The sequence below is a fragment of the Mirounga leonina genome, unplaced genomic scaffold (genome assembly GCF_011800145.1).
Source record: "Mirounga leonina isolate KUSES-001 unplaced genomic scaffold, KU_Mleo_1.0 Mir_104, whole genome shotgun sequence".
In the NCBI taxonomy this organism is placed as follows: Eukaryota; Metazoa; Chordata; class Mammalia; order Carnivora; family Phocidae; genus Mirounga; species Mirounga leonina.
The window spans coordinates 17,026,650-17,050,292 of record NW_023270231.1 but is presented as its reverse complement, the minus strand read 5'-3'; the positions used below and the strand labels follow the sequence as shown (position 1 = coordinate 17,050,292).

The window sequence follows — 23,643 nt, the reverse complement described above, 5'->3', positions numbered from 1 at the left end:
AATAAGGATAATGGAGTAAATTTTTCATAAGGTTTATTTCACTTTGAGATTCTTTCTCAATTTTTTAATGCTAAATATCCTTCCTTGTATGAAATTACAGTAGTTGTAGATGATGTTCTTTTTAACGTCTTCACCTGGCAAAACATAAAGTTCACAACCCTACAGTTCCCAAATCCCAAATTCTTTTTCAAATGTCACTGACTTGTGAATTACAAATTCCAGAAACTATTGGATTAATAGGTGGGTAGTGGATAATAAGTGTTCCACAAAACAGTAACAGATCGACTGACAGATATTTTGAGGAATCGAGGGCACCATTCTCTTGAGAAATGTACCAGAAACTCTAGGAAGAATTTTCAAACTACATGTGGCAAACTGCACGAGAGCCTCTCATGGGTTCTGAAATGACTTCTAAACCAATAGTTAAGTCTGGTCGTTCTTTCCCAGAAACTGGAGAAGAGAAGCTAGTAAGAAGTGGAAGAGAAATAAATGAATGAGAAGATCCTCTTCCTTCATGCTAACTGAGAAGAAAATGGTACCTTTTTAAAGACAGGCCTTTTCCTACATGAAAATATAAGATGCTTTAAGTCAGCTTTAGAAACAAGAAAAATTTAAGAGAGCTATCATAACTCAATTTGAGATAGAACAACATACTCCTGGCCCTTACCAACTCCCCAGGTGTTCCCTATCCCAGAATATATTTACATCACAGACCAAAGCATGTGTGGGGGGCTATGCATTAGCATATATACAAATGCAAAAATATCCGGCTATACATAACTATGGATATACATATATACATAATTATGGATAAATACATTATCTGAAAAACACACAGATAGATGCCTACAACTGTCCAAGGAAACACAGACCCAGAAGGCTCCCAATGGTCCACCACATCTCCTTGCAGCCCAAGTCATCTGGTTCTAAAATGGAGTATGAATGCCTATGATATTGTAATCATTATGTGTATATATACTCACAGAGCTCAAGGTCAGAATGCTTCAACAGCAAGAAAGAATAATAGGAAAATGGGTAGATTTCCTTTCCAACAAATCAACTATTGTTTTACCTAATTCATTTACCTGCTGACAGTTCCTGAGTGGCCATTAATATATAAAACCATCAGCTCATTTCACAAGTTGTAAACTTCACAATAGGAAATCCTCTTTCTGCCCTCACAAATGGAAACAAGATAATCAAGATAAAGAATTAAGAAAACTGCACAAAGTGTACTGAGCACCTATGTGCCAGATGTCATGTTGGATTTCAAAAAATTTTTGGAAACAATAACTGATCATTATGCCACTCATCCACTTTCAGATACAACTTAGTCCAAGAGCTGTACAGTGAAGACGACAATTTTAGAGGCAAAAGAACATATGAACTCTTATGATACCGGGCTTAAAGGATAGTAAGAGAGCAAGGAGGAAAGGAAAGGTAGTTCTTGCTACAGAAGATCAAAACCAGAGCTTTCCAAACTCTAGTGTGCTATAAAAGGGTTCCAGGTGTTTGAGATACTAATCCTCTCAGCCCATAGGGGCCCCCCCTCCCATGAGCTCTGATAAATTCCAGGATGCCTCAGATATGATAATTTTTACATGTGCCATGTTGTGAAAGATTGGGAGGTACCGATCTAAACCAACAGTTCCCAAACAAGTGCTAAGATAGTTGCCTAAGAGTAATATAGGGCAGTGTTAAAAATACGGACTCTTGAGTTCTCTGTTCTACTTGAACAGATTCCAATTCATCGGGTCTGGGAACCTGTGAGAAGCCTAGAAATCTGTACTTTACCATGTACACAGATGATTCTAATGAGCAGTCAAATTTGTAAAACATAGATCTAAATTATCCACTCAGAGATTAAAATAAACACTAGTCACTAAAACTGGCTAACGCAGCAACACAATTGTAAAATGAAGTAGGAGATTATTGTGGTCACAAGTAGACAAGCTCTTTAGGGTAGAGAGATCTGGCATGGGGAGCCACAGATACAGACACTCATTAAAAGGAGAACATGAATGAATAAGAGTGAGTATGTAGCTTACTGAATGAATGAACAAAAAGGAGGCTGGCCTAAAACTTGGCAGGATACAGGGAAAACAAATAACAAAACCAAAGAAAAAGAGAGTGGTTGGCAAAGTATAGGAGATTAATCAAATTCTTAAAAGTTTAGGTTTACCATATTCTGTGTTGAGGCCCCATAATTTCACTTTATTAGCTTCATACTGGGCTTTTTTCTTTAATCGACAAGCCCTGTGAAAGGAAGGAGCAATTAGTTTACTTCTTTTTTTAAGTGAACATTCAGAATATACTTCTTTTTGCTGCTGTCAAACATTTTCTAATTGCAACCAAAAATCACTGCCTATTGATGTTTATATCAAGGAACTCAGTATCCAAAAAACACACAATATAATCATTAATCCAAACTGATTTTTGAAAATTTTAGCACACGTCCAAAAATAGTTATGACGAATATACTAAAATAAACAAAAACTGACAATACCAAGAAAATGTAAAGTAAGTGGAACCATCGTATGTTGCTAACTGGGATATGAAATACTACATACTGCTACTTTGAAAAACAGTAATTTTTAAAAAAATTTACTTTATTACTTCAGAAATAGCTACTTTGGTAATTTCTTATAAAGTTAAACATATGCTCCTGGGTATTTACCCAAGAGAAATGCAAACTTATGTTCACACAAACACCTGTAAGTGAGTATTTATGGTGGCTTTATTCATAATTGGCAAAAAGTGGAAGCAGCCCCAATGTCCTCATTTGGTGAATGGATAAACTGTAGTATATATCCCTACAAAGGAACACCATTCAGCAATAAAAAGGAACAAACTACTACTCCACTCAAAATGGATCAACATGAATCTCAAATGCATCATATTAAATCAAAGAAGCCAGACTCAAAAGGCTACATATCATATGATTCCATCTATATGACATTCTAGAAAAGGCAAAACTGTGGGGACAGAAAACAGATCAGTGGTTGGAGGGATTAGGGGTGACAGAAGGGGTTCCCTTTACAAGGAGGCATGAGGAAATTTTTTAATGGATGATGGAAAATATTATCTTGATTGTGGTGGTGTTTATATGATTGGATATGTTTGTCAAAACCCATAAAAGTGTACCATAGAGGAGCGTGGGTGGCTCAGTTGGTTAAGCAACAGACTCTTCGTTTCAGCTTAGGTCGTGATTTCAGGGTTGTGAGATCGGGCCCCACATCGGGCTCCAATGCTCAACTCGGAGTCGGCTTGGGATTCTCCCTCTCCCTCTGCCCCTCCTGCTTGCATGCACTCTCTCTTCCTCTCTCTCTCTCAAATAAACAAATCTTTTTTAAAAACCCATAAAAGTGTACATTAAAAGGCATACATTCTACCTCAAGCAAATCATACCACAATAAAAAAACTGACTTGGGCGCCTGAGTGGCTCTGTTGGTAAAGCAACTGCCTTCAGCTCAGGTCATGATCCTGGAGTCCCAGGATCGAGTCCCACATCAGGCTCCCCGCTCAGTGGGGAGTCTGCTTCTCCCTCTGACCCTCTCCCCTCTCATGCTCTCTCTCTCTCTCTCTCTCTCAAATAAATAAAATCTTTAAAAAAATAAAAAATAAAAAAACTGACTTACCACAAAACAAAGAAAAAATAAAAGTATGATAAATTTTTTCATTTTTATAATATAATGCACTTGAGTCCATTCATCTCTCCCCTTTAAAAGCATAACACCATCTTTTGGTATTATGAAGCGTGAACAAAGCATAAATACCGTCTTTTATTTTCAAAGGAAAAATTATAATACTCTCATTATAATATTTATAAAAGCATATTTCTGAATAAATGGTTGACGGCTATCTATAAAAGCTCACTGAAAGTCTAACCTCATCACCTAGACTTTATTTACACAGGTGAACATGAGTAGCATTTACCTGGAAGCCAGCTTATTTTTTTCCTTCCTTGACCGTGGCCGGGCTGTTAAGGGAAGCTCACTGACCGGAGTCAGATCACTAATCACCTTATTCAGTTTCCGTAGTTCATTGCCTATCTGGAGTAGTTTTTTAGGATTTGGAGTCAGGTCTTCTACATCAGTTCTCCGTGACTTCTTTACTGCGTATTTTCCTACAGATGGTTTAAAAGAAATTTAAGTTAGATCATTTTATTTCACCAAAGATACATTCTAAAGGCATATTTTAAAACCACATTTCTCCCTTCCCTCTTTTTTCTTTTTTAGAAGTCTTGGCATGTTTCAGAAGTCTCAGCACAATATGCTAAAAGGGCTAGCCTCCTCTCCTCCTCACCTTGTGTCTGGCAAGAAATTGGGGAAATATGTCACAGCTCCAGTCTTTGCCAAGTCCTTCTCCACCTTAAAGTTTCTAGCCCTGGTATTAACAGAATCTTAATTATATGCATGGTGGTAATAAGCATCACAAACTTCAGGACTGGAGTGCACGTTCACTGCACCCAAAAATCAGGGCTAGGGTAGAATATACACCCAGAAAAGAAATAGGAGATTTTACTCAAACCATGATGTTTTGATGCTATGATTGAAAATTTCTCAGACATATACTGTGGTGCTGGACTCAAAAGGCCAACAAATAAGGACTGTCTTTTTTGAAAGCCTTCTTTGGTTAGTTTGATAAATAACATTACAGTAGACTCGGGGATCTTGCCCTATCACTGCAGGCAAGAGGGATAGCCTGGTCCTCTTAACTACAATATACCAAACAATTCTCCTAGTACTCGCCATGTGCTACCTAAAGCTATTTATTGGATCTGTCTTTTCATTTCTTGTAGAAACTGATCTGAAGGCAAAAACTGTCTATTCACTAAGAAACAGCAGAGTACAGACTGAGTGCCAGTGGAAAGGCAAATTGAGGTACAAATATACTTCTGATATAATTCCTGTGTCAAAACAAAATTGCTTAGCAACTTACATCTGTAGCATGAGAGATCACTAAAACTGTTCACTGAGTGCCAAACTTACTAGCGCCCTCCCCCTTTTCAGTACAGATTTTGGATCATACAAAATAAAAGAAGAAATTCTACTTAATTACATCTTCCTAGGTTCACAACTGTAAACTTCGCCTGCCTAAGATTATAAGCTTCTCCCAACTCCTATCATTCAACTCCTCTCTCCATTTCTTTTTTCTACAATTATTCCCTTTCCTCTCCCTCCTCTTTTCTTCCCACCTCCATTTGATTCCAATCTCCCTATTTACATTTCAGCCTGGAGACTACACAAGAATGGAAGAGAAAGATGCTGGAGCCCATTCCCTTTCTCCCCAACCCTTCTGGTTTATTGCAACTGTGGCAGGTCAAGAATCAATCAGCAGTCTCCTGGTCACTCGTTTCTGCACAGAGCTTCCTCTCTGTTTAGGTGATGGCTCTCACCACCGGTAAATGCTATTTGTGAGTATCTCTGCAGTGATAACAAATATAGCAGCTCTACTGTTCCTCTCTCCACTTCGCTAGTAAGGGCTGAATATGTAGGTACACGGAGTAAACATTATGGTTTACGATCTCTATTTAAAGTGACACGAAATGTTTGACCACAATTCCCTCTTACCATGATGTAAGCCATTTTTCTGATACATATTACTTGGCAAGGTGTCTCGGTTCCATTCAGATGGCCTTAGCATCCTCTCTTGCTGTGACGGGGTGAGCTGTTCACTATACTCCCAGAAGTACCTTCTTTTACCTCTCTTCCGAGAGGATATTGAAGTCATCTCCTTCAAGTCTTCCACAGAATCATTTTCATAGCCTTAAAAAATTTAAAAAAAAAAGGAAAGAAATTGGGGATGGGGGTGGGGCTTAAGTTCCATAAATTTCAATAAAGCAATCAGGGCAAATAAAAAGATCTCTTCTATTTGTCACTTGATATATTTCCTTTCATCTGAAAACATCACTGGCATGTCAAAGATAAAATGACATTTAATATGGAACTTTCTAACTCATAAAATATTCAGAGACTAATAAACATAGGTAACTATACTGTTTATTCTCCTTATAGTTCTCTTTGGTTCATATAAGTTAGTGTGTGACATCCTTTTTTTGTATCTTTACATAGGCTCTCATTGAGAGAATAATGAAATATAGCTCCAGGAATGTCAAATGTACCATTAGATCATGATACTAAGACCCCACACTGTGATTTTAAATGCCTTCCTCCTAAAATATATGCATCCAAAACATTCCCAGACAGACAGGTGTGTGCATTTCTATGATGGTATCCTACAGGCCAGAATTTTGTGAGGCAGTAGTGCTTTTCTGCCTACCTCCCACCCTACCCCTTTGGTAAAAGTACAAAAACGAGAGTTCTCGCACAGTCTCTCAAATAAAAACATATACGCTTAGTCTTATATTTTACTGGACGCAATCTGCATTTACTGAAGAAGTTATTTTCCTTACTAAGGGGGAGTTTCAGAAAATACTTAATTATGAGTTGCTAGAACTGTTGGTCAGACCTCACGGAGGATGACCTACAAATCTAAAATACCCTCAGAGAATGCCCATCTTAGTATACTCCACATCATTACTGCTATGCACATGGGGGAATGGAGACGGGCCCCATGTAGGATGTACGTAACACTAAGGTGGCCAGGAAAACTTGGGTAGCACTGGCCAAGCAAAATGACCACTGTGTCTCCTAAAAACATGACTTCTCTGGAACTGACACTAAGAAAGCGATGACATCTGCATGTTTTGGAAAAAAGAATTTCAGAATTTTAGCAGGTTTTCTTCAGATTAAGAATCAATCAAAAATATGGCTCCATTTATATGACATTCTGGAAAGGGCAAAACTGCAGGCAAAACTAGAAAGTGGTTGCCGGGAGTTGGGGGTGGAGGGAGGGGCTGACTCTAAAGGAACATAAGGTGGGGGCGCCTGGGGGGGCTCAGTCTGTTAAGCATCTGCCTTTGGCTCAGGTCATGATCCCAGGGTCCTGGGATCAAGCCCCGCATCAGGCTCCCTGCTCTGCGAGGAGTCTGCTTCTCCCTCTCCCTCTGCTGTTCCTCTCCCTGCTTGTGTGCTGTTTCTCTCTCTGTCAAATAAATAAATAAAATCTTTTAAAAATAATAAAGGAACACAAGGGAAATTTAGGGGGTGATCAAACTCTTCTGTATCTTGATGGTGGTAGTGGTTACCAGCACTACATGCACTTGTCAAAACTCACAGAAGTTTATACTTAAAGAAGGGCGAATTTCATACTTACACTTATTATACTTCAATAAACATGACCTTTTAAAAAAGAATCAATTTGGAGACCAGAACGATTTCAGGGCAACAATCAAGAGAAGCTTCTGTAGCACTGCTGGTATTAACAGCATTGAAGTGCACATGTGGTAGTTTAGAACAATACAGCAAGGGGTGTGACAGTGAACTTTAGTTCCTTATTAAGAAATGATGCACGAGGGGTGCCTGGGTGGCTCAGTCGTTAAGCGTCTGCCTTCGGCTCAGGTCATGATCCCAGGGTCCTGGGATCGAGCCCCGCATCGGGCTCCCTGCTCCACGGGAAGCCTGCTTCTCCCTCTCCCACTCCCCCTGCTTGTGTTCCCTCTCTCACTGTCTGTCAAATAAATAAAATCTTAAAAAAGAAAAAAAAAAATGATGCACGAGTCACACAATCATTTCTAGAAGTCTGATTTTTAAAAATTGTTAGATACATAAAGCAATGACTTTGGCCTATTTATTTGTGCCAATGTGACACTTCAAATTAAGGATTTCATCTTGTTCCAGTGATCAACCTAGCTTTGGGAAAGATGCAAGGGCCACATAGTGCCACCAGAAATGGCATTTTCGAATCACCTGGCTCCACCAGGCCAAGAAATACTGGCTCGAAGAAACTACTGGCTCACAGAGATTAACCTAGTATGGCTGGGAACACCTCAACACAGGCAGATGGACCAACAAAACACTCCCAACTTCCCAACAATGTTAAGAACTGGTGTTCCACACACACACACACACACACACACACACAAAACCCCCAAAAAACAAACCAACCAACCAAAACAGAAACAGACTGACAAATACAAAAAACAAACCATATACAGGATTCAGAGGGGGAAAATAGGTAAAGGGGACTAAGAGGTATAAATTTCCAGTTACAAAGTCAGTCAGTTATGGGATATAAAGTACAACTTAGGGAATAGTCAATAATATTGTAATAATTTTGTATGGTGACAGATGGTAACTAGATTTAATGTGGGGGTCATTTTGTAATGTATATAAATATTGAATCACTATATTATACATTGAAAGTAATATTATATACCAACTATATTTTAATTTAAAATAAATAAAAATTTAAAAAATAAGTAAAAAAAAAAAACCCAACTCTTTGTATGGTGGCAGACAGTAACTAGACTTATCATGGGGATCATGTTGTAATGTATAAAAGTATCAAATCATTATGATGCACACCTGAAACTAAGAGGATATTGTAGGTCAATTATAGTTCAATAAAAGAATAAGAAATCTAACCTAACCTAAAGCATAAAGGAAACTTTTTCATATATAGCTTCCTCAGGCATCCCATCCATCTGACAATTTATTTGATATTCTCCCCTATTTAGCAACTCTCCTCAGGTGGCCTGGATTTCTGGCAAAACACTGTCCTTCTCATTTAATGTACTTACATATTTCACTCACAGATATTTCATTCAAGACTTCTAAGAGCCCAATAAAAAAGGTATTAACCCCATTTACAAAAAGAAACATGCTCATGGAGGCTTTAAGTGATTTGGCAGAGTTGGAACTGACTCACGTCCCATGACTCAAGGAGTCTAGCTCCTATTGGGCTTCTTCACTTTTCCTGTACCCACCTAAATGGTCTAAATGGATTTTTCTTTACATATATCCCATGTTAAATTCAAAGAATAATAAAGATTTTTATTTCTTCCATCCCACTCTAATTAGTTACCAGTTTTATTTATTTATATATGTTCAGCCTTTTCCAAAAAAGCATTTAAGAGCCATCAGTTCTCTTTGACCTAATATTTTAACATTTTCTAATAACATATACCATAAATTCACCATAACACACATAAACACAGTCATACGCACACAATGGGTCTCTTTAAGATGGCCACTTTTCAATACAGAGACCACTATGAGCAAGTAGAATGCAGAAAAATTATTCCCAGATCACTGGTCTAGGATTTAAGGTAATTAAATCTCTCTCAAAGTATGTTCTAAGGAACATGATTATCTTAAGATATGCCTTCATCCCCAAGTGAGTTCTGTGGTCAAATAAGGTTTAAGAAACTCTCATCCTGCATCTCTCTCTTGCCAAGTCACACTACACACAAGTAGATTAAAAGACGAAGAAATCAGGGGTGCCTGGGTGGCTCAGTCGTTAAGCGTCTGCCTTCAGTTCAGGTCATGATCTCAGGGTCCTGGGATTGAGCCCCGCATCCGGCTCCCTGCTTGGCGGGAAGCCTGCTTCTCCCTCTCCCACTCCCCCTGCTTGTGTTCCTGCTCTTGCTATCTCTCTCTGTCAAATAAATAAAATCTTTAAAAAAAAAGAAAGACTAAATCATAACAATAAATAAACCCACTCAACTCTAAGTTCCATCAAGACAAGGGTCATGTCTGTTTTGTTCATCTCTGCATAGGCAATATCTAATACACACAGTGCCTAAAACAAATGTAGGCACTCAAAAATCTTTTTCTTTTAACAAATCAATTATTTGTTTAATGCAACATTTCCCATGAAGCCTTTTCCCTTTTCTTTTTTTTTTTTAATTTTTTTTTAAAAGATTTTATTTATTTATTTGAGACAGAGAGAATGAGAGAGAGAGAGCACATGAGAGGGGGGAGGGTCAGAGGGAGAAGCAGGCTCCCTGCCGAGCAGGGAGCCCGATGCGGGACTCGATCCAGGGACTCCAGGATCATGACCTGAGCCGAAAGCAGTCGCTTAACCAACTGAGCCACCCAGGCGCCCCTCCCTTTTCTTTTCATTTGCTGGACCACCATATTGATCTAACTCATTCCTTCCTGACATGAGTATCAAATGGAAGTCAAAAAGGCTACATTTATTGTGTAAAATTCTAACCACACATCTCTGGTTAGTGCAGACTACTGGTAAAGTCAATCGTGAAAATGTTTAGTATGGATTACAAAATAAACTTTCATTCTGGGGGCCCAATTCTTAGTATTACAACCATGTAATCCCAATGACCCCAAACAGTCATAGCCTGTCCACAGAATAGGCTCTATTAAAACTTGGGAGCAAGGCCAGAGCAGGGACTGAAACTCCATTTTACACCTTTCCTGGAGCTTTGTAGGCTCAGGCACTGTTGTAGCCAACTGCCAAGAAACAGCATCAAGGGAGCTAGTCATCACAAAAGGGCCTTTGTAAACTGCTGCAAATTAAACCAATCAACCCACTCTAAAACTAGCACTCTGAAGAAACTATAACTATCCACTTTTCTGCTTCAAAGAATTTCTTCTGCTTCTCACCAATAATTCACTTTTGCATTCCTCAAGTCACTTGTTTAGCTCCTTCTTCCAAGAAAAAGGGAAATTTTCATTAGCAAATGTGAATAAAGCCCAAATAATACCACAAAATAGTGTTGATTTTGTGGTTAAATCATGTCATTCATTAACATTTGTGAGAACTGTCCAAGTAATACTAACCAAAGAGGCTTTACTTCAAGTCAACTGGAAGTGAGTGAATTAAATGCCATCCAAACATTTAGCATTGTTAAACAGAGCCAAGAGGAGCGTTTTACCCAGCAAATGCATCTCTGTTTCAAAGTAGTGTTGGTTAACACCAACAAGCTCACAAATCAGGATTCTTCTATAGGAGACAAGGCAAGAGAATGTGGCATGACAGGACAACACCAACTATAACACTGGTCCCCCCTCCCTATGAGTGTCAAAAGGTTGACAAAATGGAATTGAGGGTCAACTTACTAACTGATCTCTCTTCACAGACCTATTCATCTCTCAACACATTTATCCAGGTAAAAACACATTAAAATATAAAGGATGAATTTAAAGTGCAGTTGAAAGCTAAAGAAAAGCAAAACTACAACCACAAGTAGGGTAGACAGTACAGTCCTTGGTGATAGCAGGATTTACTGACTCCCTCTGATTTACATGTTCCTTTAAGCACCTACTGGGAAAAGTATCTCTTTCTCTACACTTCCCATTTCCCTTAGTTACTACCCATCTCCCCTTTGTCTCACCCTTCCCCTACCCTCCTACCTTGATCCTAAACATGGAACTCAAAGCAATAAGGCTGATCGGTCAGACATGGAAGACTACTCATAGATAACACTCTGATCTTCCCATGGGAGGGAGCTATATAACTTAACACTGGCTACAAAGACAACTTTCCCTGAAACTTTTAAAACCGATTTTTTAAAGATTTTTAAGTAATCTCTACACCTAACGTGGGGCTTGAACTCACAACCCCGAGATCAAGAGTCACATGCTCTACCAACTGAGCCAGCCAAGTGCCCCTCAAAGCAAATTTTATTTATTTGTTGACAGAAAAATGTTCCTGCTCAGTAGAAAAAATAATTGTTCTCTCTAGACTATGCAGAGTTCTAAAGTAAACCAAAAAAGGCATAAGCCCTTTTCCTCCATATTAAAGTACTTTTCCTTACTTGAAACTTAACCCGAGTCAAACAACTTGGTTGTATCAAATACACAAATCTAAGCATTTTTGTAATAGAAAGATTTCACTAAAGGAAAATCTTTCATTAGCAATAATAGTGCTTCACCAGCTACTATTGTACCATCTACCATGGCTTAAAAACTTTTCTGAAAATTAAATACCAATCTTTATACTGCCAGAAATTCCAGCAATTGTGTAACAAAAGGGCTTTCTTTGACAATTTCTAAGGTTTTAAAAATAACTTAGTTTTTTTATGTACAAGTTACAGCATCAACATTATTTTTGAAGAAAATAACTTTTGCTTAAATTTGAAGATCTTCACTTCTTTGTGCATTTTAAACTGTGTGCCACTTGGCAATACCATTTTCATAAATACTGCACAAGCCAACAGTGGCAACTGCCCAAGCATGTAAATGCTGAATGGAAGTGAACCAGTTCCCACAGGTTTCATTTTCTTTCTCCCTTTTATTTATATGTGCTGTATATAAATAAAGCAGAGTATCCTTTATGCTCATTAAATTATAGCACAGATTTTTCTTAAATGGAAAAATACTGTGTGAATGAAAGATGGGACAGATACAAAGAAAATGCTCTTTTTTACATTATTCATTAAGTAGGCCTTCTTGGTTTTAAGCATGAGTAATATAAACCATCATTACTTGGTTTACCATTGTGGGCACTCCTAACTTGCCTCAACTATAATAGAGGGGGACATGTACATAAATAGGAATATGTTTAAATCAATCAATTCTTGGCATCTTTGCATAGCTGCCCAAGAGAGTAACAAATTAGGTCCCTTAACATAAGATAAATTAAGAAGAAGCCCTCGAAGAATCAGCCTATGAATCACTATATGAGCAAAAGTGATTATTTTAGAACTGCCTGAATAGAAAAAAAGCAATTACAAACTAAAACAAAGAAAACATCCATATCTCAAAATAGGAAAAAGGTCAGTTTGGTAAGCCTCCAAGCATTACCATACCTGGCTCAGAGAAAGTGTCACTAATATCATCATCTTTGTCATCTTCATAATCCTCTTCCTCCTCTTCCTCCTCTTCATTTTCAGAAAGTTCGTGCTCACTACCAAATCCTTCATCATGGTCCTCATCATCAACATCCTCCTCGTCTTCCTCATCATCTTCAGGACTGCATTTGGTTGGCTGTTCACCCAAGTTGTCAGAGACAAAAAGGGAGTAATTGTGCTCTTCTTTTTTCTGGGATGAATCTGAGACCAATGTGCTGGCAGAAAGGCTGCTACTCTCTCCTGCTGCAATGGACCCAGGACCCTCCTGGGACAGGGGACTGAGCAATAGTTCCTGGGTTTCTTTAAAAGGCAAAGCTGGAGTGGCATGACCCTGAAGAGGCTCCATTCCTTTTTTCTCGGGTCTCTTTGCTACTGCACCACAGTAGCAGGTATTCTCCTTTGCTGCATCTGCGTGAATCTGGCTCAACAAGGGCCGGCTCTGCTGCACTGGGTTGATCTTTACCTTTGCCTTTTTTACATAGTCTTTACATTCAACATGAAAGTTCACCTTGTCATTATGATACATGTTGGTCTTCACCATGATCTGTGTGCTTGAAGTGGGTTTACTTGCTTTTTGGACACAGTCTGACAAAGGGACCTCGGCCTGAAGAGTTTTAGAAGAACACACAGGGGCAGCTGCTCTGCTTGAGATCTTTTTACTAGGGAATGAAGAAGGCAAGGGATTTTGTTTGACACTGAAAAGTGAATCAGGGTAATAAAGGGAATCGGAAACAGACTGAGAGTCCTCACTATTAAGCTGGGCCAAAGTTGGAGTTTTACTTATGACCTCTTCATCTTGGTAAGGGCTAGAAAAGTCATCAAGACCCAAGTAATCCACTTCTTTTGTTCCCCAGATGTCACAGCTGGTTAGTTTGGTGTACTTTGTTAAGTCTTCACAGTATGTATCCCACTGTTCCCAGTTTGAGGTTAAAGCACCCTCATTATCCAGGACATCTGTGAAAGACTCCAGATTTTCAATGTCTTTGCAGTCCTCCAAAGAAAGGAAGTTGTCTCTAGGATTCTGCTGATAGTTCATCTCTCTATCCTGAGAAAAGTTTAAAAAAAATCACACACCATATTTTAGGAAAGAAATATTCACCTCCATCCTCACATCCATGTACCAAATTGATAAATCAGTACTTGACCTCTGGTCTGTTTTATTTTAAGATAAAGGCTATTTACATGTCACTTTACCAGTCCATGTAATATCATTTCCCTAGGCAAGGAAAAAAAAGGGAAAATATGCCCCTTTAGAGGCTTAGGTATGGTCTAAATATCAAGGGCTCTTGAACTTTACTATAAACACTCTTCCTGAAAAAGGTTTACATTTCCTGATATTTGACTTACAAGGATTTGGGGATCTCCTCTGAAACAAGCTTCAATTACAAAGCAAATAATGAAGACCTTACCTTCGTTACAGAAGAATTTGTCTTCTTAAGCGAGAACTGAAATATAGAGGCAAAGTGCAAACCAAAGAAGAGCTGAAATTCCACCACAGAAGGATAAGATCTTTGGTAAGACCTTGTTAACAATGCTTGGGCATGGGGACTACAATACTCCTCACGAGTGTGATACTCCTCATGAATAGAGATAGGATTTTAAAAATATGTTAGTGAGACTATGCAGCCACTAAAAAGAATGCAGTTAAAGTCTAATGTACTAGCATGAGAGGCTGCTCACCAGATGTCTGTACATTAAAAGGATTAAGTTACAGAATACTGTATCTATGAATGTGTCATCCAATTTAAAATACTCATGTATTTATATATGAACAGAAAAACTGCTAGGAATACTTATCTTTGGGGAAAAGGGCTAGAAGGTGGAGGTTCAGGAAGGAAACGAGGACATTTTCAGTTTGTTTTGACTTTTCCATTTGTTTGGGGCCTTTCTTGTTTTGCTTTTGCTTATGGGTGTGTGTCTCTGTGTTCTAAGAGCTTTAAGGAAGTAGAGTTTGCAGACCGCAAAATTTACCTGTATTAAGTGTACAATTCAATGATTTTTTTAGTAAATTAACAGATTTGTGTATTTAGTTTTGCATTCATGTTGCTTAAGCTGTATATAATTAAATTCTTCTTAGGAATCTTATTTACCTCAAGAATAAGTGATAAGTATACTACTTGGAATTGCTATTTTTACCTCATATTCTCTGTGTCATATGCTTTGCTTAATGTTATCATTCTTAAATATCCCAGCTGAAGAGTCCTTTAGCAGTTAGGCATAACAAAAAAGATAGCTTCCCATCCTCATCATCAAAAACTGGACTTGAATATATTTAGATAAACTCTCCTCTTATTATTTTCTTTTATGTGTGTGTGCATGTATTTATATAAAAATAACAATTATTTTTATAGTCATAGGCATATTTTAAAATTCCAGTATAATTAACATATAGTGTTCTATTAGTTTTAAGTGTGCAATATAGTGATCCAACAATTCTACACATTACTCGGTACTCTTAATCCCCTTCACCTGTTTCACCCATCCCCTCATCTACCTCCGCTGCTCTTACTATTTTCAATGGGTTCATACAGCCTTCTAAAATTACTAGACTGACAGTCACAAGAATCAAAATTGACATCCTTTTTTCTGTTCAGGCATTCATAAATAAAAAAAACTATACCACAACATTTTTACCCCAAATCAATTAAAGCAGAATCCAAGAAAATGTTACTTACCAGTTCATACATGAAATCTGGATCTGAACTGTTTGCTAAGAGATCTGTGCTCATCAGAGTCTGTTCTGAAAAGGTGTGGCTTCGAAAGGCATCCCCAAAAGGCGGATCCATTCCGCTTACGCTAGGCTACAACAGAGTGATTTTGACTTTAGAAAGTTAAAGACTACTACAAGACCACTCCAAGACCAATTGATTACACGCAACTCCCACACCTACTAACTTATTAGTTTCACAACAATTCTGTATATTTTCTACTCTTTAGCACATTTGAGAGATTAAACTAGCATTAAAATGTGAACTTAAATTAGGAAAATAATGAAGATGCATTAAAAATAGAAAAAGAAATAGTGGCAACTGTTAAATAATACCTAACTTCCAAAAATTAAAGCTTATTTAGCCACTAGAATCAGCATTCACTACCCTAATGAGTACTTTTATTCGGCTATAGAACATTTCTTCAAATGCACCTCTAACAACATTCCCTCCTCTTCTCTCATTCTGTAGTCCTAAGTGAGTCCAGTGTCTTATTTCCCCAAACAATCTGGAAGACAATCTGGGCACCTTTAGTGCAACCAATGCCTCCAGGAATGTGGTGATGAAGACAGATCAGTCAAATATCCAAAAATCTTACTGGTCAGACCAGAAACTTGGACATGAGCTCAGTAGTCTTAATCCTGATCCCAGAAAAGGGTACAATTCATTCTGTAATAAATAAGGGAAAAGAGACTTGGCACCCAGAGTTGACGCTCCTCCTTTTCTCTCCATCCCACTTTTCCATTTCAACATCTATATAAATCACTCCAGAGGGAAGTCAGAGCCTACACTCCTAAAGCAGCCCAAATAAGTGAAAGGCCTTCCTCTGAAATCTAAACTGGATGAAGGAAGAGGATGTGAAAGAATAAAAATTCCCTCTTTGCCTTTTTGTTCTTAGTCTGCAAGTTTTTGCTGAAACTTTAAAAAAATTCTATTAGTCTATTTGCTTACATTTCTCTATTCATATACCTTCTACCTACCACAAAGTGGCCTTCTTACATGCTCTCCTCTCATGTTTTTCTTTACTGGTACTTCCCAATCCAGTCTTTTCTTTCTCTAATTTTCCCCAACCCTACCAGGCTGCAAGCTCAAAATAACTGTTATAGCTCTAACTTCAAGTATTCCACAAGTAACAAATTAAACTCTGAATGGGAAAAAACTCCAAATCAGTACGTGCAGTCCACTTGGCCCAGAGATTGGGGTGGAGCTCGGCCACCGTTCTTCTTAATATCAGCTCGTTTTCTTTGCCTCTGAGCCACTGGAGAATCCCACAAGTCGTTTATTTTCTGTGCTCAAGGCATAATTCTACTTGGCCCTACCTGAAGCCACTTAAGAGTCCCTGCCCTCCTTCTTATTTCTAGGTTTCTCCTCAGCACTGAACCCAAAGAGAGAAAGGGGTAAGAGCTAACCACTGGAGGAGGACAGGAAGAAGTCTGGATGTGCAGTGGGGACACACAGGGCTTCTTTTATTATTTCAGAGATTGCCTCAAACCAGGACTGATCAATTCAAAGTAGTCACCATAATATAAATAGATTTGATCATTCTCAATAATCTTTTTTGAGTATATGTGTATGTATGAAAGAGAGAAATGTTGAAATCTCTCACCATTTCCTCTTAACTACTTTTGAATTCAAAAGGCATAAATGGAAAGGAATAACTGGGAAACAAGAAGTAGACAAGGAGGGCGCCTGGGTGGCTCAGATGGTTAAGCGTCTGCCTTGGGCTCAGGTCATGATCCCAGGACCCTGGGATCGAGTCCCACATCGGGCTCCCGGCTCAGCGGGGAGCCTGCTTCTCCCTCTGACCCTCTCCCCTCTCATGCTGTTTCTCGCTCGCTCGCTCTCTAAAAAATAAATAAAATCTTTAAAAAAAAAGAAGAAGAAGTAGACAAGGAGATGGACGTGGGCTTTCTGTGGCAGATTAATTTTCAGGGGAGTTGGGTGAGCCCACCTACAGCCAGCAGATCTGTCCCCCTTCTAACCAACTTTTCATTCACCATGTTTCCCGTGTCAAGCTCATTAAATTTCAAAGCTGTAGCAAAGGAGGAAATAGAAAATGTCTTAAAATGGGAGTTTGTCAAGTTGTGTTAAGATTCAGAGAACTTACAGAACCAAGAATACTGGCTTTCTGCAGTGGGAAAATATAAAACTTTGCACCTACTCTGTATGATTTACCTGAGGCATTTCCAAGCCCAGATCCTGTGAGTCCGATCCCAAACTTTTTTTTTTCCTCGTTTGTAAATTCTTTTCCAGCTTTACTTTTAATTTCACGATCAAAGACGATTTTCACAATAAATGGCAGGTTTTCCCAGAATGTCTTCAATTCAAATGCTTGGATCACTGCTTTTTATTTATTTTTTAATAGTTCTGTGTGAATCTGTCAAACAACAACACAAAGTAACTTCACTGAGCACCATTAAAAACAAGTTGACCTTTCAAAAATGACATTAACAAAGAACACTTTAAAGGAGTCTTATAGTTGCAATCTCAAGAATTTGGTCATTTCTTAGTACTGACTATCCTGAAATTCACCATTCCTCTCTTTGTTTCTAAAAAAGGATAGGTCAATAACCAATTGGCAACATTAAAAAAAAGACAACAACAACGCCCTGACAAAATTAACTGAGGCCTATCTTTTCCTGAAATACATCTGAAAGATCTACTGTATCTAATGTTAAAGTAAAGCTCCCATTCACTTTATGTTCTGTATGAGAAAATATGTCACAACATTTAATTCCATCTATTGTATAATCATTACTGTAAAATTAATCTACATTTTATATCTCTTATAAATCTACAAGAAGAGTAAAGAATACATAAAAGTCAACAATGGAGGTTGCCTGGGTGGCTCAGTCAGTTAAGCGTCTGCCTTTGGCTCAGGTCATGATCCCAGAGTCCTGGGATCAAGTCCCCATAGGGCTCCTTGCTCAGTGGGGAGCCTGCTTCTCCCTCTGCCTGCTGCTCCCCCAGCTTGTGCTCTCTCCAACAAATAAATAAGATCTTAAAAAAAAAAAAAATTATTCCAGTAAGTTTTTAACATGTTTATGCTGGGGGGAAATAGGAAAATACCCTGCAGAGGGGTTGCAAGGGTTAAATAATGATTGCAAATCACCTGGCAGAGAGTCTTAACTGTGGTAGAGCCTTAAATTTAAATGTTAATTCCCTTTTCCCTCCTCTGTGAAGGCCTCAATTAAGGGGGTCTAAACAGCTATACCCACTTCATCATCTTTTCCTACATCAGTGGTCCTCAAAGTGTGATCCCAAGACCATAAGCATCAGCATCAACTTGGATTGTGTTACAACTGCAAAATTTTGGGCTCCAGCCCAGACCAACTAAAGCAAAAACTCTAGGAGTGTTTCTCCCAGTTATATGTTTTAACAAGCGCTCTAGGTGATTCTGACTCTCCCTAAAATTTGAGAACCACTGTCCTGCACTCAACACCTTGCTGTCATTCAGTCTAGTTGCAATATCCTTTCTTAGATTGAACCAATTTAAGCTGAGCTGCTCCATACTTAACACATCTGGACTAGAGGGTTAGAGTGGTACATTACATCAATTTCAAAGGCCTCTGCAGAACAAGTAAGAGACTGTCAACCAGAGATTCAATAGCTGTTCCACTTAATTAGATTAGTAAAAATTGACAACCATTTGTATTTCCTGGATCTTTGCTGGGCTCTCCCCTCTGGTGGGCTGTCATTCCTACCTTGCCGTTTCTAGCCTAGGAAACACCATTAAGTGCCGAGCCTGGGCCTATGAACAGAATTAACTATGCATTGCAATCCCATGCTATAGTCTAGGCTCCTGACAAAAGGTCAGTTCTGGTCCAGTTCCTCCTTATGTGGCCTCATGCCTTGATCCTACTGCTGATATATAATCTCAGTCCTAATTCTTCCCTTGATTCCTGTGAGAAACAAGGTCAGTTGCCCTTTTTTTTCTTTCTTTCTTTTCTTTCTCTTTCCCTTCCTTCCTTCCTTCTTGGGGTGGGGAGGGGCAGAGGGAGAAGGAGAAGGAGAGAGAGAATCTTAGCGATGCGGGGCTCGATCTCACAACCCTGAGATCATGACCTGAGCTGAAATCCAGAGTCGGTTGCTTAACTGACTGAGCCATCTGGGCACCCTCATCAGCTGCCTTTTCTGGACCTGTTACTTCCAACTCCAAAAAGGTGTATGATTCAAGTGATGCATTCAATGAAGTGGGTCAGTATAATCCTGGTCTATAACCTGGATCTGGGAGAAAAGTGTGATATTCTCTAAAATCTTAAGTTTACCGTTACTAAGCAACAGGGCTGAAGACTCGAGAAAAGATTAAGTTCTATTAAACAAATACTTATTGCCATCAGCTAAAGACACCATCTACCGACAGCTTGGTTTATCAGGGAAAACCGTGGACCAAAAAGGGCTAAGTTCTAGTTGCAGCTCTCATTTGCAAACTATATAACACTGGGTAGGTCAATCTTTCTAAGCCTCTTTCTCATTTCTAGAAAGAAAACAATACTACTAATACTACTAGTTTCCTAGCCACCGAATCTTCTAAGCCATAAAACCATAAAATACAAATGCAAACAGAGGTAATCTCACTTTTTGAAGTTCATGTTACACCACTTCGCTTTTACAAAGACCTACACTGGTACCTGTTTTTGCTAACTGAAGGAAATCCAAAGAGGATTTGTGTTTTTATGAAAATAGGTGAAAATAGTGTTAAGCGTTTGTTGTCCATTGGGCCCTTACAGAAACAAACACAACTCAAGCACAGCAGCAGGTACCCCACCCAGCTCCTTCCCCAGGAACCACTCAGCATCTCAGTACCAAGTTGCCACAGTTCTGAACTGCATCTGTGAACATCTGTGCTTTATCTCGATTTATTTTGTGCATGCATTAGCAAGATGTATCCTAAGGTATCAGAAAATCCTATAAGAGGTTATTTTATGGCCTGGGAATGCTCAAAAATTTTCCACATAATTAATGGTAAGTGCTTCTCCACTTTACGCCATTTCAGCTTACGAAAGGTTTCATAGGAGTACTTTTACATAGCAGGAGAAACTTTTTTTTTTAATTTTATTTAAACACTTGACATCAAAACTAGGTTGTCAATGCAGTTAGCAAAAAGAGCACTTGTTTGGAGAACTTGACAGGAGACCTGGAATCCAGTTTTGATCCCATAATTAAAACTAAGCAGTCTTATGAATCTGAGAAGTTATTTAAATTTATGCCTTAGCACCCCACTGAGGAATGACAATTATTCTCCTTTAACTATAACAGGGATGTTATGAGAATTTAATGAGATATTAAATTAGGATATACTAATAAAATAAATCTGAAAGGTGATTATTATCAACAGGTATATTTTGCCAATGCTTTCCTTTGTTCCACAGCTAGTCCATCTCAGAAACTTAACATCTGTGACAGCTACCGGCAGCAAGGCTGAATGTTTTAAAGACACCATTTCCCAAAGAGAGGGTACCCATCATGTTAAGAGTTGAGCACATCCTCCTGGGATAGTTAAAGGTCCTTAATTGCTTTTCCCAGTCTTTCAGTAGCAGCAAACAGGAAGGGTGAAGGGCCAATTTTACCCCAAGCAGTAGAAGGTCTTTTCATTCTCTGAAACTAATGACCCAAGGTCACAACCAATTATCTTTATCCCCACAGTTTTGCACCCATTTTCCAAAATTCTTGGTACCATTCCAAACATTTATTGTGAAACGACCATGAACAACAAAATTCACCACCCAAAAGTGTAAAGAAAAAATAATAAAGGTTCTACAGTAATTACTATTGCACAGAATCTTCCATAATGATACACTGCTCCCAAATCATCTCCTATACCAGGGAGCCATATACAAAGGGTATATTGATGTTTAGATGGCCAAATAACAAGAGGAAGGTGTAACAACTTGCTCTTCAGGATGCCTTCACACTTCTTTGGGCTTAAGAATACCCATATTTTACTCACAGTTTTGATATTAAAGTTATGTACATTAAAAGCAATGGTCTAATTTCCCAATGTGTAACCTAAGAAATATTTGTTCCAAGGAATGTTAAATGGTTACTCAATAAAAGGGTTATGAGGTTTGGAAAACACCACATTAAATAAAACTGATACATTGATTCTATGTAGGGCTTCTTGCAAACTTTAAGGTGCTAGGTACTAATGTGCATTGTAAATCACCAATAGGTAACTAGAGCAGATACCATTTCCCAAACTTACTTGATCCTAAAGTCCTCTACCCTGCCCTCAAGCAGACCAAGACTAGTGTTATTAAAAACGACGACAAAAAACCCACAACACCCTAAAGGAAAGGCTAAATCAACTTCCTAGTTAGGAATTCCTTTTTTCCCCCCCAAAGATTCTTATTTACTTGAGAGAGAGCACACACAGAAGGAGAGGGAGAGGGAGAAGCAGACTCCCCGCTGAGCAGAGAGCCTGACACGGGACCCTATCCCAGGACAACTGAGCCACCCAGGCACCCCAAGAATTCCTTTTTTTCGCAGCTCTGGCTCATCAGTTCTCAATACAGTTTTGTGGGTTTTTCAAGGGAAAGAAGACTGTTGTCCATCAGAAATATTTGCCAACAGATTTTCTGTACCTGGGCTCATTCAAAACTATTCAACAACAGCTCCTAGGCACAGGAAAATACTCTATTAACAGAAAACTAGCTCTCTGAAGCAATGTGTGGGTTCAGGGCAGGCTGCCCCAATATGCCGCCCTCACATACTATTTTTAATTGAAGTTACTCAAGAAAGAGCTAGTGCAAGAAAGACACTCCGAACTTCCTCTGTCCTCCTGAAAGCAAAAAATAAATTTCCCCATGTGAGAGGTACCCTCCCTGCACCTGGGAGATAGAAAGCATCCTTACTGCCAGAGATAGGCAATTCAGGGCCAAGAAGGCTATATAAATAAACCTTATTTCTTCATTAATTTGCTACCCTAAGCCCAAACATCTTTGTCAACTCTTAACAGATTTATTGTTTCTTTGTCTAAAAGGTATAAAAGTTGCCTGCTTTGGTCACTTCTTTGAATCTCGTATTTTGATGAGGTCCCATACATATAAAATTAAAATTTGTTTTTCTTCTGTTCATCTGTCTTGTGTCAATTTATTTATATCAGACCAGCCAAAGAACCTAGAACCTAGAAGGGAAGAGAGGAAAAGCTTTCCCCTCCTACAAATGATATGGAGTAAATGACTGATTTATGAGCAGTAATGGTATCACTTGAAGATGGCCACGGCTCAATATCTTTCATAGCTTTTTTTTTTTTTTAACCAGGTCCTACCCTGGTTTTTTGGTTCTCTACTTGAAAATATGTTGAGGCTTACTATGTACATTAAGCAAGGCAAAAGGTGAAGTAAGGTAAATCACCAATAGGTAAGGCCAAAGGACTTTTACCAAAAGCTCATCCCTGGGACTGCTTAAACCACTAATCCAAACTTTGAAAGCCAAACCCAAGAGCTGACTGGAGTGCCAGGCAGCCTACACACATCCAAGAGCCCCTAAATTTTGCCTCTTCTGAACCTGAGGGTTTCAGCTGATTCCTGAGAGTCCATATATTTTTCAAAGGTTGAAAAATATAAACCAATATAAATGAAAATGTCTTATGAAAAAGCAGATACTATATATATGATGGCCCAAATCCCTACACCTCCCCTTTTATATGCCACTGGCTTAGGGCACTGTTCCCTTTTAGTTGACTCAAGGGAACTGGCTCCTCACAATAGTAAGTAGCACTTTTGAGTCATACAACATTCATCAGAGTAGATGTTAAAAAGTTTTTTGACACACCCATTAGGATGGTTATTATCCAAAAAATGGAAAATAACAAGTTGAGGATATTGAGGAGGATATGGAAAAACTGGAACCCTTGTGCAATGCTGGTAGGAATGCAAAGTGGTGCAGCTGGGAATCTTTAGCAGTTCCACACAAAGTCAAACATGGAATTACCATATGATCCAGCAATTCCACATCTGGATATATACCCAAAAGAACTGAAAGCAGGGACTCAAACAGATACATACACACCCATATACACAGCTTACGTTATTCACAATAGTCAAAAGGCGGAAACAACCCTAGTGGCCATCAACAGATGAATGGATAAACAAAATATAGTAATTCATACAATGGAACATTATTCAGCCATAAAAAGGAATGAAATTCTGATCATGGATGAACCTTAAAAACATTACGCTGAGTGAAATAAACCAGATACGAAAGGACAAATATTACAATAATCCCACTTATATGAGGTACAAGAACAGGCAAACTCATGGAACAGAAAGTAGA

General features: G+C 38.6%; 1 protein-coding gene across 5 annotated transcripts in view; it reads right to left on the bottom strand.

Moving 5' to 3' along the window:
• CREBRF (CREB3 regulatory factor) overlaps positions 1-23,643 on the bottom strand; it is a 55,111-nt gene that overhangs the window by 17,457 nt on the left and 14,011 nt on the right. For 2 of the 5 annotated variants that reach the window (XM_035014461.1, XM_035014469.1), the window contains exons 2-7: positions 17,542-17,743; positions 15,334-15,459; positions 12,617-13,703; positions 5,574-5,768; positions 3,937-4,126; positions 2,183-2,256 (exon numbers count right to left, since the gene is read on the bottom strand). In XM_035014461.1, coding sequence (XP_034870352.1) covers positions 2,183-2,256; positions 3,937-4,126; positions 5,574-5,768; positions 12,617-13,703; positions 15,334-15,459; positions 17,542-17,550 — 1,681 coding nt within the window. In that variant the 5' untranslated portion in view covers positions 17,551-17,743. Of the gene's footprint in view, positions 1-2,182; positions 2,257-3,936; positions 4,127-5,573; positions 5,769-12,616; positions 13,704-15,333; positions 15,460-17,527; positions 17,744-23,643 lie in introns of those variants that run through there. The other 3 variants (XM_035014479.1, XM_035014486.1, XM_035014495.1) reach the window with 3 other exon arrangements.